The following is a 14096-nucleotide window of genomic DNA, read 5'->3' as shown; positions in this document are numbered from 1 at the left end:
GTGAGAAATGACAGAAACAGTTGGCTGCCTGGACAGTCACCCAAAGTTCCTCTGCAATATTGGGGGAGCCATCTTCAGCCTATGGGCAATATCTGATAGACTTTTCTATAAAATAAGGGTTTTGAAGGACTGTCTTGCCTGGTCTGGGCAAGATTTGGGAGACACTCTCAAGTGTCCTGCTTGTCTAATTAGGACTGTATATTGTCAGTAGTTAAAACAAGGGCAGTTTCTTGCCCAGTGGCTTATATTTGCCACAAAGAAAGCAAACTCCATTAGGAGTTTCTTTGATGCCCATCATCTTCTCTAAAGTAGACTGGTGCTGTCAGTAGCAGACATGTCTCATTATCATAAAAACAGAAAAAAGAGGCTATGTTATTAAAGCATCTTAAATGCCATATTCTATAGATATCTGAAGTGTTTGAAGATGACTTATTTAAATTATATCTTTGTTTCACCTTGAAAACATACCTAATGTGACAAGTTCAATTATAATAGGTGATTAACTACTAATCTGCATTTTCTAAACAATTGGTAATAATAATTTTCAAGGACTAAAAATTTGCATTACATTTTAAATGAGTTGTATAAGTACAATACCTTTAACAAGAGTAGAAATGAATATACAGTACATTCAAAAATTAATCTCAAATTTGTATCAATATGTAAAATTTGTATACAATGTGCAAAAGTCCAATCCAACATAAAACATTTAAAACTAGTAGTTGCTTTTTAAAAATAGATTCAATAATCTACCTTTCTATCTTATCTACATTCTCCCTTTCTCTTTCAGAGTAGATTCTACCCTTTTATCCTATCTTATACTGACTTTCGAAGGACAGGAGAGCCATGGCTGGTCCCCAGGACCTGAGAGGTCATCCAGTGTGAGGTCATCCGGTGTCTCAGTCTGCCTTAGAAAGATGTATGCCTATCCTCAACCCCCTTTCTCACATTAATGTTTTCTCTGTAACAAAATACGAGTCAGAGTCTAAAGTGAAACCTTTAAAATGAGACTAACAAGCAATATTAAGTACTTACTGTCTTGTTTCGTAACCGAATGATGTCTGAAACAGAGCCAGCTCCGCAGTACTCCATGACAATCCAGAGGTCTGTGTTCTTGAAGTAGCTGCCATAGTACTTCACCACATAGGGGCTGAAGAAAAGGACACTTATGTTCAGTCCATATGCAAAGATTTTTTCTAAATCCTAATATAAAGTATTCGCAACATTTCATGTTTCAATTAATAAAAGTAATGAGTTATCTTCTATTTACATTGAGTCATCTGCAGCTAGAGCCCAGCAACTGTGTATAATTAGGTTTGACTTCACGGATGAAAAGTTAACAAGATTACAAGCCAGAGGAGACCCAAGTGTTTCAAGTGATTCCCAACAAAAATAATGCTTCATTTTGGAGAAGTATTTACTACTTAATATTAGAAACAAATGGAAGAATTTTCCTTTAACAAAAACATGTTAAATATAACTGCTTTTATTAATGTTCAACTTCAAAATGATGTAAATTTCAATTAAGCCAAGCTGGATATTTTTTTCTTTCATGTTGTTCTTCATACCATTCTTGAGAAAAAAATCATTTACACAAATAGTATATATTCAATCAATATCATTAACAATTGAAGGGTATTTCTGAACTGATAGTTTAAATCTTCCAGAGAAAAATAAGCTGTTTATACACAAGTTGTTGATAGAAAAACTTAGAATCAAACAATAAACTATATTACAATTACTGATTATTAAATATATGCTACATACACTGGTATATACAGTATCTGTGGAAGAGTCCTTTACTCTGTGTGAATATATGTCACCGTGGTTGGTTTAATGAAGAAGCTGACTGGTCAATAACTGAACGAGGTAAGGTTAGGGGGAGAGCCAAAGAGAAAATGCTGGGAAGAAGGACAGACTCAGGGTAGCAAGCAGACAAAGAAGAAACAAGATGGACATGCCATACTGAGAAAAGGGACCAAACCATGTGGCAGAGCATAGATAAAAATATGGGTTAATTAAAAATGTAAGAATTAGTAACAACCTGAGTTATTGACTGAGCATTTATAATTAATATTAAGCCTCTATGTAGTTATTTGGGAGCAGCTTCCAGGACAGAAACTTCTGCCTACACTTACCTAATTCAAAAGAGACAGAGTATTCAAAATCACAGAAAACACAAATGGGTTAAACTATAAAACAGCGCAAACTATGTTGCACACAACTTTATATAAACAAATCTTAAAGGAGGACTAGATCGCAGTGGGACAACCAGAAGATGTGGTAGACAGAATTTCATCTAATTAAAATTATTTAAAAAATTATTCTAGGGGCTGGAGTGATGCTTCAGTGGTTAAAAGAACTGGCTGCTCTTCCAGAGGATCCAAGTTCAATCCCGAACACCCACATGGTAGCTTTACTGTGACTTCAGTTCTATGGGATCTGATACCTTCTTCTGGCCTCCACGGGCACGAGGCACAAATGTAGTGCAGAGACAGACATGCAAGCAAACCACCCACACACATGAAATAAAATAAATAAATCTAAAAAAGAGAAAAAATTTAATAACTCCAACCCATGGGTGGCAAAGAGAGAGACGATGCTTTGAAAAATGGCCTGGGGAGAAGAGCTAGAAGAACCACAGTTTGTTCAGAGGACGGCTCGTGTACAGGACGCATCTTGTAATGGCCATTATCAAAGCGAGGCTACTTTACTAGGTGTCAGTGTCAGAGAAACAAAATAGAAGAATGAGATAAGAAAGTGTTACAGGACCAGCGAGATGACTCAGCAGGTAAAGGCTGTTCACCTCCAATCCCCAGGATCTACATGACAGAAATCTAAAGCTGGCAAGTTCTCCTCTGATCTCTACATGCGCACATGGAAAACACAATCAAAACACACGCAAACAAACAAATGCAAATTTTGCAAAAGGACACAAGAAGACACAAGTCAGTGGTCGGGAACATGCACTGCTCTTACAAAGGACCCAAGCTCAGTTCCCTGGATGCAACCTGTGAGCTTTCTCTGGCCTCTGCAGGTATCTGCATCAACATTCACATACTAGAGACTGCTAAGTCTCAGAGACAGCAAGCTCCTCCCAGTTCTCCCAGAATCCCTCTGTACCTGTGGCTCCTCCCAGCCCCTCCCTCCCAGGGGCAGAGCTTCCACTTCCCTCTCCCAGCCTGATCCCTGTATAAAAGCCATTTGGGCTACTGCTCTTCCGGCCTCTTGGGTGGTGGTTCCACTCTTGCTCTCCCTCCCCGTCTTTCCTCTCATGGTCTGGTTTAGACTGCCAGCCATGTTCGGCCTGGACTCTTCCATCTACCTGCTTTCTCCCTTACATCTACGATAAAATCTTCTCCATACTTTAGGAGTAGCCATGTCCTCCTCCTTTAATTTCAATTTTTCATTCACAAAGACATTAAAGAGCCTTGAGACTGTTCAGAATACTTTTTCAGTATACTGAAATACTTAGAACTATACAAAATCTTCAAGTACAAACAACAGACAGAACAGCTGATACTTAGGGCTGAGCTGTAGCTACTCTATTTTATTAGGCAGCTACTAGGCTGAAAAGTAATGTCTTACCCCCACTGTTTCTCGGTTCCCTCTGACTTGCTTCCCCAGGTTATAGGTGCCTCCCCATCTCCCCCATTATAATAAATGTTCCATAAAGCTGCCCAGTTGACACAGTTACCTTCCTTTAAACAAAAATAGGCTAATCATACTCTTCTGCTGACTTAGGCAGAGAGAGGGGAAAAAACAAACAAACAAACAAAAAACCTCTGATGGTTCTTCATTACCTAAAGGTTAAAAAAGTTTGAACTGCTCTGAATCAAATACAACATCTTTCAAACTCTACCTCTATATCTCATTTTTCATTATTTCCCATCCTGTGCCTTAAGTTTCAAGTTTTGCTGGATGCTGGGAAGAAAAGGCACTACTGAGTTCATGGGTGTTCACGCAACCATTTAACCAAAGCATTTGTTTGGGAATGTAAGAACCCAGTGAAGAGCATGAGAAGCATGGAAACTGCTTCCTTCATCTCACGTCCTCCTTGGTGAACGCTGTGGACACTTTCTAGTCCGGCTATTCCAGAACCACCTGTGAGCCAGGCCCTCTACCTTACAGGCTCTCTCAAAGCTCTATGCTAGGTGATTCTGAAATAGACCAGAGCTGACCCAGTCCATGGTGGATGAGTCCCTGGGCTGCTGGTCCTGGTTCTATAAGAAAACAGGCTGACACTGTCATTAAGACAAAAAGGCAACCCACTGACTGGGAGAAGATCTTCACCAACCCTGCAACTGACAAAGGTCTGATCTCCAAAATATATAAAGAACTCAAGAAACTAGACCGTAAAAGGCTAATCAACCCAATTATAAAATGGGGCACTGAGCTGAACAGAGAATTCTCAACAGAAGAACTTCAAATGGCCAAAAGACACTTAAGGTCATGCTCAACTTCCTTAGCGATCAGGGAAATGCAAATCAAGACAACTTTAAGATACCATCTTACACCTGTCAGAATGGCTAAAATAAAAAACACCAATGATAGCCTTTGCTGGAGAGGTTGTGGAGAAAGGGGTACACTCATCCATTGCTGGTGGGAATGCAAACTTGTGCAACCACTTTGGAAAGCAGTGTGGCGGTTTCTCAGGAAATTCGGGATCAACCTACACCTGGACCCAGCAATACCACTCTTGGGAATATACCCAAGAGATGCCCTATCATACAACAAAAGTATATGCTCTACTATGTTCATAGCAGCATTGTTTGTAATAGCCAGAACATGGAAACAACCTAGATGCCCTTCAATGGAAGAATGGATGAAGAAAGTATGGAATATATACATATTAGAGTACTACTCAGCAATAAAAAACAATGACTTCTTAAATTTTGCATGCAAAAGGATGGAAATAGAAAACACTATCCTGAGTGAGGTAAGCCAGACCCAAAAAGAGGAACATGGAATGTACTCACTCATATTTGGTTTCTAGCCATAAATAAAGGACATTGAGCCTATAATTCGTGATCCTAGAGAAGCTAAATAAGAAGGAGAACCCAAAGAAAAACATATAGGCATCCTCCTGAATATTAACCTTCATCAGGCGATGAAAGGAAACAGAGACAGAGTCCCACATTGGAGCACCGAACTGAAATCTCAAGGTCCAAATCAGGAGCAGAAGGAGAGAGAGCACGAGCAAGGAATTCAGGACTGCGAAGGGTGCACCCACACACTGAGACAATGGGGATGTTCTATCGAGAACTCACCAAGGCCAGCTGGCCTGGGTCTGAAAAAGCCTGGGATAAAACCCAACTAGCTGAACATAGCGGACAATGAGGACTGCTGAGAAGTCAAGAACAATGGCACTGGGTTTTGATCCTACTGCACGTACTGGCTTTGTGGGAGCCTAGGCAATTTGGATGCTCACCTTACTAGACCTGGATGGAGGTGAGTGGTCCTTGGACTTCCCACAGGGCAGGGAACCCTGATTGCTCTTCGGGCTGATGAAGGATGGGGACTTAATTGGGGGAGGGGGAGGGAAATGGGAGGCAGTGGTGGGGAGGAGGCAGAAATCTTAAAGAAAGAAAAAGAGAGAGAGAGAGAGAGAGAGAGAGAGAGAGAGAGAGAAGAAAAAAACAGGCTGAGCAAGTCGGTAAGCAGCTCCCCTCCATGGCCTCTGCATCAGCTCCTGCCTCAAGGTTCCTGCCCTGCTTGAGTTCCTGTCCTGACTTCTTCAATGGTGAACAGTGACATGGAAGCATAAGCCAAATAAACCCTTTCCTCCTCAAGCTGCTTCGATCACGGGGTTTAAACACAGCATAACGTAACTAACAGGGGCTGGAGAGATGGCTCAGTGGTTAAGAGCAATGGCCACTCTTCCAGAGGACCCAGGTTCAATATTCAGCACCCACATGGCAGCTCACAACTGTCTATAATTCCAGTTCCAGGGGATCTGACACCTTCACACCAATGCATATAAAATAAAGTTAAATATTTAAAAAGAGAGAGACCCTAAGACACAACTTCAGAAAATAAACTACATACTCTTCAGAAAGATCTTTGAATACTAATATTCTTATTCATAATTTAGAATAGTGTTAGCTACAGGATGATCAAGAGTATCCTCACTGGCCAGGAGTGGTGTTGAAAGCCAATAATCCCAGCATTAGGAAATTAAGGTAGGAGGCGTGGGAGTTCCACGGTGAGTGTGAGGCCAGCCACAACACTAAAATAGAAGATCGTGCCCACTGTAAAGCACAGACCTGGAGATTTTACATGAATTGTCTTTTGTCATTTAGCTACCTCAGAACCAGGATGAGAGCGCACATTTACTGACCCCAGTGTTCTTAGTACTTCTAGATCCTGACACAGTATTTGTTCACTAGGAAATGATTTATAAGTGCTTGTTGAATGAGTCAGTTTACAAAAAAACAATTCTATATCAGATAGGGCAGAACATGTCTATCATTCCATAACTCAGAAGGCTGAAGCAGAGGATTCCAAATTTGAGGCCAGTCTAGGCTACAGGGAAGTTCAAGCCCAGTCTTAGGCTATATAGGAAACTCTGCATAGAAAAACAAGAACAAAAAAACAAACAAATAAAAAACAAAAAAAGAAAAAAGAAAAGAACAAAAATGTAATACAGAATTAAGACGAGCTACTTAATATAAAAAACACAATATCCATCCATAAATTTTCCTGAAGAAAGAAAGGTTGGTTATTCCCCTCCCTGTAGTCCTCTATATCATCCCTGTTTCCTAGCAAAGAGCTGTAAGTCCAAAGGGCAATTCAACAAAGTTACCCTCAAGTTCTTTAATACTGGTCTTGTTTCCAATGCGATGTCATGACGGAACAATTTACATATGCAAAAAATACATCTTATTATAGAACTAATGAAAGTCATCAAAACGAACACAAGGAAGGAAATGTTTTCATACCTGTCACATTGTTGCATTATGGAAATTTCTTTAATTATTTCCTGAAGATCTGACTCAACAGGTACTTGCTTAATTGCAACAACTTGACCAGATTCTTTATGTATTGCTTTAAAAACACTTCCATAAGACCTTAAAAAGAAAGCCAAGACATTATTTTTTTCATATCAAACATTGTATTAAAGACTACTGTGACTTTTATGCACATTTTGCATACTGTATTTTCTAACTTAAATCATCATGTAAATGATCAAAAGCAAAAGTGAAAAAATAAGTTAATGAAGCAGCTTTACTGTTCAAATTACAAACTTAAAAGTTATTATATAAAAAGAAAATGAGTTGCTATTTTTTTATGGTTAGGTGGAGCAAGAGGTGGAGGAGAGGGAAGGAGGCAAGCAGACTAACTTACGGTTCGTCAATTCAAACGCAGCTTAAAGAGATAGAAAAGGAAATTACAAGCATGAAAATTAAAAACAATCCACGCCCAAGTCTCAGGTTAAGAGAAAAAGATCAATCGAGCAAAAGTCCCAGGAAGACTTTCACTGTGAACCTTTTTTTTTTCTTTTTTGATTCTTTTGAGGCAGGATCTCATGCAGCCCAGGATGACCTTAGACATACTGTACAGCCAAGGATGATCTTATATTCCAAAGAGTGGGATTTCAAATGGGCACCACAACACCCAGCTACTGTGAACCATTTAACACTAAAGTAAGTGGAGAATCTTCAGCCAAAGCCCCTTCAAACGCTTTTTTCCATATTGTCCCTTCAAGAGAAAGACCACATGCTCATTCACATAAAAGGACTTAATCTCCACTTCAGCTCTTGAAGGTCTGTCAACTAAATATTCAGTACTTTACAGAGAAGACACAATGAAGAAAGAAGTCCTCTGTAATTTAATTATCAGCTCCAAACCAAGGTTTACAGCTACTGAGTTCTAAAAGAACACCAGGTACTATGACAGGGTTTTATAAGCATCATCAAGGTTTTTTCTCTCTCTATTATAAGAAAAAATATAATTCACATCACTGAAAGATGAGGATACAGACTCATAACTAACAGGTCCACACTTCATCTTCTGACCCCAGAGACCATGGTCTTCTCATGACATTGCTTCCTCAGAAAAGAACAAGACATAGAGGTTCCCTGTGTTTCCTAACATTATAAACACGCAATAATCACTCCCAAATTTACAATGTTTAAAATAAGTAGCATTGTCACAAGCAGTCAAGAAGATGGTTAACCAAATGAATCAATACTACATCCTGCTGCTTAGGCTCTCAGAAGAGACTTCATACAGTATGATAACAGTCACACTTGGGGAAAGAGGTGGCTGTATCTTTCCTCAAAAACTTGGGTAGAGGCCGGGTGGTGGTGGCGCACGCCTTTAATCCCAGCACTCGGGAGGCAGAGGCAAGCGGATCTCTATGAGTTTGAGGCCAGCCTGGTCTATAGTGTGAATTCTAGGACAGCCAGGGCTACACAGTGAAACCCTGTCACAAACAAACAATTGAGTGGGGGTGTATGTATATACAGAGAGGGGGGGAGAGGAAGAGAGGAGGAGGGAGGGAGAGGGAGAGAGATTACTTCTCTAAAAGGCAGTGTTACCATATCTATCATAATCTGATTTTTAAAAATTGACATTAATTGCCAAATTGAATTGGTATTACTCAGCTCCAGCAAACATACTCCAGCTGACGAGACGATGCTGTCATTATCCAAGAGACACTTTCTTGTTTGTGTACTCACCCTTCTCCAAGCTTCTCCAACACATCAAACACTTCTTCAGGCTGCTTAGTCAAACTGTCTTCACTCAGCTTTTTTAGCTTACTGATAAGATTTAAAAAGAAAAGAAAGAAAATACTTTCTTAAAAGCTTTTACAAAAAATGTAATAAGCATATAATCAGGTGTTCAAAATCAAATAATATGAAAGCTATAAAGCAAACAGTCTCCATCCAAGTGGTATCCCTCATGTGCCTAGGCAGCACACACTGATACAAACCTCTTCCATTAGTATAGAACTAAAAGGTTACTAATTGAACTTAAGCAAAGACAACGTTTCCGAAGTATTTGTCAAGTGAAAACACATGATGTACTTTGTTAAACAATTCATGTTTTCTGCCATTTGTTATTATTTCCTCTTTCTGGTATTTTAAATAAAAAACATCTTTTCATGTATGGTTTAATTTAAAATAATTTTTACATTGCCTGCTTTCAACACTCTTGGCTGAAAACAAGTTTTCATGTTGAGAAGTTGATCTAGGGCTGGAAGTACTGTTGTAGAATATGATTGTAAGGGGGTTACTTTTGTTTACACTGTGGAACATTGGTTTAATGATGTAAAGATGTGTTGCTTTTGTTTATGCTGCGATTGTTTAACTCTGTGAAGCTGTGGTTCTTTGTCCAGAATACCTGATGGTTTAATAAAGAGCGGAATGCCCAAGAGCAAGGCAGGAGAAAGGTAAGAGGGGCTGGCAGGTGGAGAGAATAGGAGCAAGAAAGGAGGAGAGTATCAGGGGCCAGACACCCAACCAGACTCGGAGTAAGAGTGAATGGAAGATATACAGAAGTAAGAGAAGGAAAAGGCTCAGAGGTAAAAGGTAGTTGGAATAATTTAAGTTTAGAAAAGCTAAGGCTGGACATTTATAAGACTGAATAAGATTCCATGTGTGACTGATCTGGAAGCTGGGTGGTAGGTACCCCAAAGAGTAAAGACATAGTATAGAAATGGGATAAAAGAGTGGATTGTTGAGTCTACTTTTGAACAACCACTAGTCTCAAATATTTTACACTGGTATGGATTACTGTATAATGATATAAATTTAAAGTTATTTTTGTTATACTGTGTATATGTTTCAATTCTTGTTTAAGGTATTGTACCTATGCAGTCAAACTTCCTAATAGTGCAATTCCCCAAGAGCCAAGCATTCAAACACATAAACTATGGAGGCAATCCTATTAAATCCTATTAAAACCACCACAGTTTGCTTTCCTCTTTATGTATGTGAGTACTTCACCTGTACTGTATACACGCACCACATGGATGCCCTCAGAGGCCAAAAGAGGATGATACATTCCTTGGAAATGAGCCGCCATCTGGGTACTAAAAACCAAAGAGTAGCAAGACCCCCTCTCACCCCAGCCACTTGCAGCAGGCAAGGCGGCAGACCCTCCCCTTTACCAGCTGCAGCTGGAAAGCGGGCCCTGTACCTCATCTGGGCAGCACAGTAGAGCTGTGGGATGGGGGACGGTGAACCAGACAAAATCATGACTTCAGAGATTTGGCACTGTCTCTCATCTGCCATATGGTGGCATGTGCGAGGAAGAGACGCCCCCCACCCTGCCACCTGAGGCCGGTGGAAGAGCTGGTCCTAAGCTCTAAAGAGCAGGAGAGCTGTCCCTGTCCCTCACCAGCTGCAGCACTTGGGATAGTGGCCCGTGTCCCCTTCATCTCGCCTGGGCAACACATAGAGCCTGCCCTGATGGTTTTGGGGTTGATGAGCTAACCCTGAGGACATGAGAGCAGAAGAACCAGTCCCACCTCTTGCTCATCACTGCACAGGGCAAACTAGCCAGGGCAATGCCAGAGAGCTCACTGTGGTGGTGAGGACCAGGGAGAGCTAGTGGGCCGACCAACCCTGCATCTACCCATGCGCTGACCCATCCCAACATGCACCCCATCTGTAACCTGCTGGAGCACTTAAAGGGGCACCTCCTGCAGATCAAAGCTGCAGGACTCCATGACACAGGGCAACAAGAGAAAATCCAATAGAAGCCCAAAGAGAGCCCAGCATTGATGGTGTAGCAGAAACCAGAGGACTCAAACCAGACCAACGACCCTTTGCAACGAATACTTGCAATTAAAGACATAAGGACTAATGAAAAAGAAAAGAGAGAGTAGCAAGCGCTCATAACCAGAGTTATCTCTCCAGCCACAGGTTTTTAAAAGGTTAAAGAATGTAGCAGTGTTTAATGGTTCTTTTCCCACTTCTTGTATGATTCCTGGTGCCAGACATCTTGTCATGGAGGACGTGGACATTCGTGTATCTTCTTTAGAGAAGTTTTCTTTTCAAGTCCTTTACTCTTGATTCTTTTTGTCGCAACTTAAGGGAAAGTGGCAATGGTTCTTTAAGTGTTTACAGAACACAGCAGAAAGGCTGTGAGGTCTGGATTCTTTGTCACTAAGATCCTCGCAGGCAGTGGGATTCACTGTGCTGCTTCCCTAACCCCCGGTGACCTTCTTTACTTCTGTGCTGTCAATGGAAATGTCCCCATCTTCTTCATCTAACCGACTGTTCTTTTTCTCTAATTTGATAAGAGTTTGTCAATTCTGTCTTTTTAAAGATTCAGCTCTTCGTTGACCTTTTGTATTTAGTTTCTATTTCTATTCCAGTCATTTATACTTTGCTATTTATGATCTATCTCTGTCAGCTAATTTGAATTTGTTCTTGTTCGCCCAATGCTCTGAGCTGAAATCTTAAGATGTTTATTTGACATCTTTCTGTTTATTTTTTTATTTAGGTTACTTGCCCTAGTTGCAGCTTTTGAAGACATAAAGGAGGCTTTCTATTCAGCTAGTTCTAGCTCCCCAGTCTCGGGCACATTGTCCGAATGCATACCTCAAAGCTGAAGGCTGCAGCTACATGTTGCTCGGGCATCGCAACACAGCACTTCTCAGGACCTGAGTTTGTTCTCTGCCATGGCTTTAGAATCAAAATATTCTCAACAAGAAACATTCTCTAGGCTATACACAGTGATAAATATGACTTGAATCTACAACAGCAAATGTCTTTTCTATGTCAACTACCGGAAGTACATTTTTATTCAACTAATAAAATTCAGGGGTCATTTTTTTTCTGCTCCTTTTTGCTTTTCAGAAGCTAAACAATTTATAAACGTTCAGTAAATGTTTATCTCTAGACTCCTATCTACCCAAGTGAAAGCTGTCCTTGTAAGCCCTCGGAGAGTAATGAATATCCCTAAAGACACAGGCAATACCACAACCCCATATTCTAAACATTTTGGGAATTATCTTCAAAAACATACACTTTACAACTTATATTTTATTTAATTGCCCTGTAGCCCCCAAAAAAGTACTATTACAGCCACCATTTTACAAATACACTAAGACAGAAAAGTACAATAACTGGCCGGGCAGTGCGGAAAAGCTGTGGTTCCCAGAACTAAGTCCTACCTGACTCTGATGCTCAAGCACCATGCTCCATAATGTGCTGACCACTAGAAAATGTATGAACTCGGGGAACTAAGTTAATTATTGCCACTACAATGGCCTAAACCACCTAAGAAAACAGATAAAGTAGAAGAAACTTTCAGAAAATAAAAGTGTTGTTAGCTCTGTCTCCTCTCAGACTGGGCTCTTTGCCCCCCAAAAAAAATCTATTAAATGATAGTTTCCTGACAAGGAGCTAAAAGAGAAAAGATTTGATTCCTTGATTCCTTTCTCTGCTTCCTCCCTAAACTCTGGTTTTGTTTTCTGAGAATGAATTTTATTAACAATCAGCTGGAAAGTGACATCATTCCTTTTTAATATCTTATAAGAAACTTACATGAGGCTAGATATTCCCTGCCATGAAGCATTTTACTGCCGTCAGTTTCTTGATTACTAATTTTCCAAAATCTGTAGGTCCAGAAAATATAGACAAAACAGACTTGAAAATGCACTCTGTAAATCCAGCACAGGGGCCGTCCTCATTACACAGCAAGTTCAAGGCCAGCCGTGGCTACAGACATATTGACTCAGAGGGGAGCTTGCTTCTATATGGCACTTAACACAGTCACCATGATGTGCCCATGGATCCACCACAGAGAGAAGAACATAAGCTGTCAAAGGCACTCTTTTCACGTCACACCTAGTCCTCATTTACTCCCCAAACCTCAAACACTAACCACTTATACATCACTGAAATAGCACCCAAGATCAACACCCAACAGAACCTTCACGTCATTTCTGATTCAGTGCCGTATACAGGTGTCATGAACAAGCAGTCTGTACAGACAGACATCTCTCTGCTTGACCCCTCAGTGCTATCCAACTACACAGCAATGTCACCCAGGGTCACCTCTGCTGTGGGACAATCCTCTTGTACACTGCAAAGATTTGTCACTCGGATTGGTTTAATAAAACGCTTATTCGCCAGTAGCCAGGCAGGAAGTATAGGCAGAGCGACCAAACTCAGGATGATGGGAAGGAGGGCAGTCAGGAGGTGCCAGCCACACAGAGGGAGCAGGAGATGAGCGTGCCTTGCTAACAAAAACACTGTCACACAGCAGAGCATAAATAAGGAATGTGGGTTAAAGTGTAAGAGTTAGCTAGTAACAAGCCTGGCCTATCGACCCAGCATGTACGGTTTATATTAAGCCTCCGAGTCAATTATTTGGAAAGTGGCTGCCAGGTATTTAGGAACAGGCAGGTGAGAGAAACGTCTGACTACACACTTCTCTATGTTCCATGGCGGTTCCATTCCTTAGAATCTTTTTAATCTCTAGAAAAACATATCAAATTTTGTTCAAAGCAATAAAATATCTTCAATCTCTATAAGCTAAACTGTATAGGTGTTGAAAAATGTAAGAACTCTAAAGTCCTCTACATTTACTTTGTACACAGATACACTTTTAATTACAGAAGAAACAGCAAGCTAAAACTCTATTCAAACCTTAAGGCCTGAAATCTGACCTTACCAATAATAGTAAGTCTTTTATTTTTCTAGACTCTGCACTTCCAAGTAGTTACCTCAAACATTTAAAGGTGAAACTGGGAGTTCAGATCAGAGTAAACAGAGAACAGTGAAAGTCTACAGTCTCTAGTGTGCCATGAGTCCATACATACCCAACTTCTGACTCAAAACTTTACAAATACATGTGATTCATACATTATCCGCAGAAAGGAGCTCTGTCTTAATCAATGCTCTATTACTGTAAAGAACACCATAACCACGGGAACTCTTATAAAGGAAGACATTTGGCTAGGACTGGCTTACAGTTCGGAGGTTTAGTCCATTATCATCCCGGCGGGAAGCATGCTGGCAAAAAGAGACATGGTGCTGAAGGAGCTGAGAGTTCTACATCTGAATCCTCAGGCAGCAAGGACAGCCACTGGACCAGGCTTGAGCTCACCTCCAGTGACACACTTCCTCCAGCAA

General features: G+C 40.6%; 1 protein-coding gene across 1 annotated transcript in view; it reads right to left on the bottom strand.

Moving 5' to 3' along the window:
• The window catches only part of LOC121442623 (protein phosphatase 1 regulatory subunit 3F-like), a 49123-nt gene that overhangs the window by 24428 nt on the left and 10599 nt on the right, over nucleotides 1-14096 (bottom strand). The window contains 3 exon segments of the mRNA XM_041644229.1: nucleotides 1036-1150; nucleotides 6942-7070; nucleotides 8685-8765. Of these exon segments, the coding sequence (XP_041500163.1) occupies nucleotides 1036-1150; nucleotides 6942-7070; nucleotides 8685-8765 (325 nt within the window).

Source organism: Microtus oregoni, unplaced genomic scaffold, assembly GCF_018167655.1.
Source record: "Microtus oregoni isolate MIOR12 unplaced genomic scaffold, Mior012 000092F_ref0000046, whole genome shotgun sequence".
NCBI classification, from domain to species: domain Eukaryota; kingdom Metazoa; phylum Chordata; class Mammalia; order Rodentia; family Cricetidae; genus Microtus; species Microtus oregoni.
This window is presented reverse-complemented; position numbering and strand designations above follow the sequence as displayed.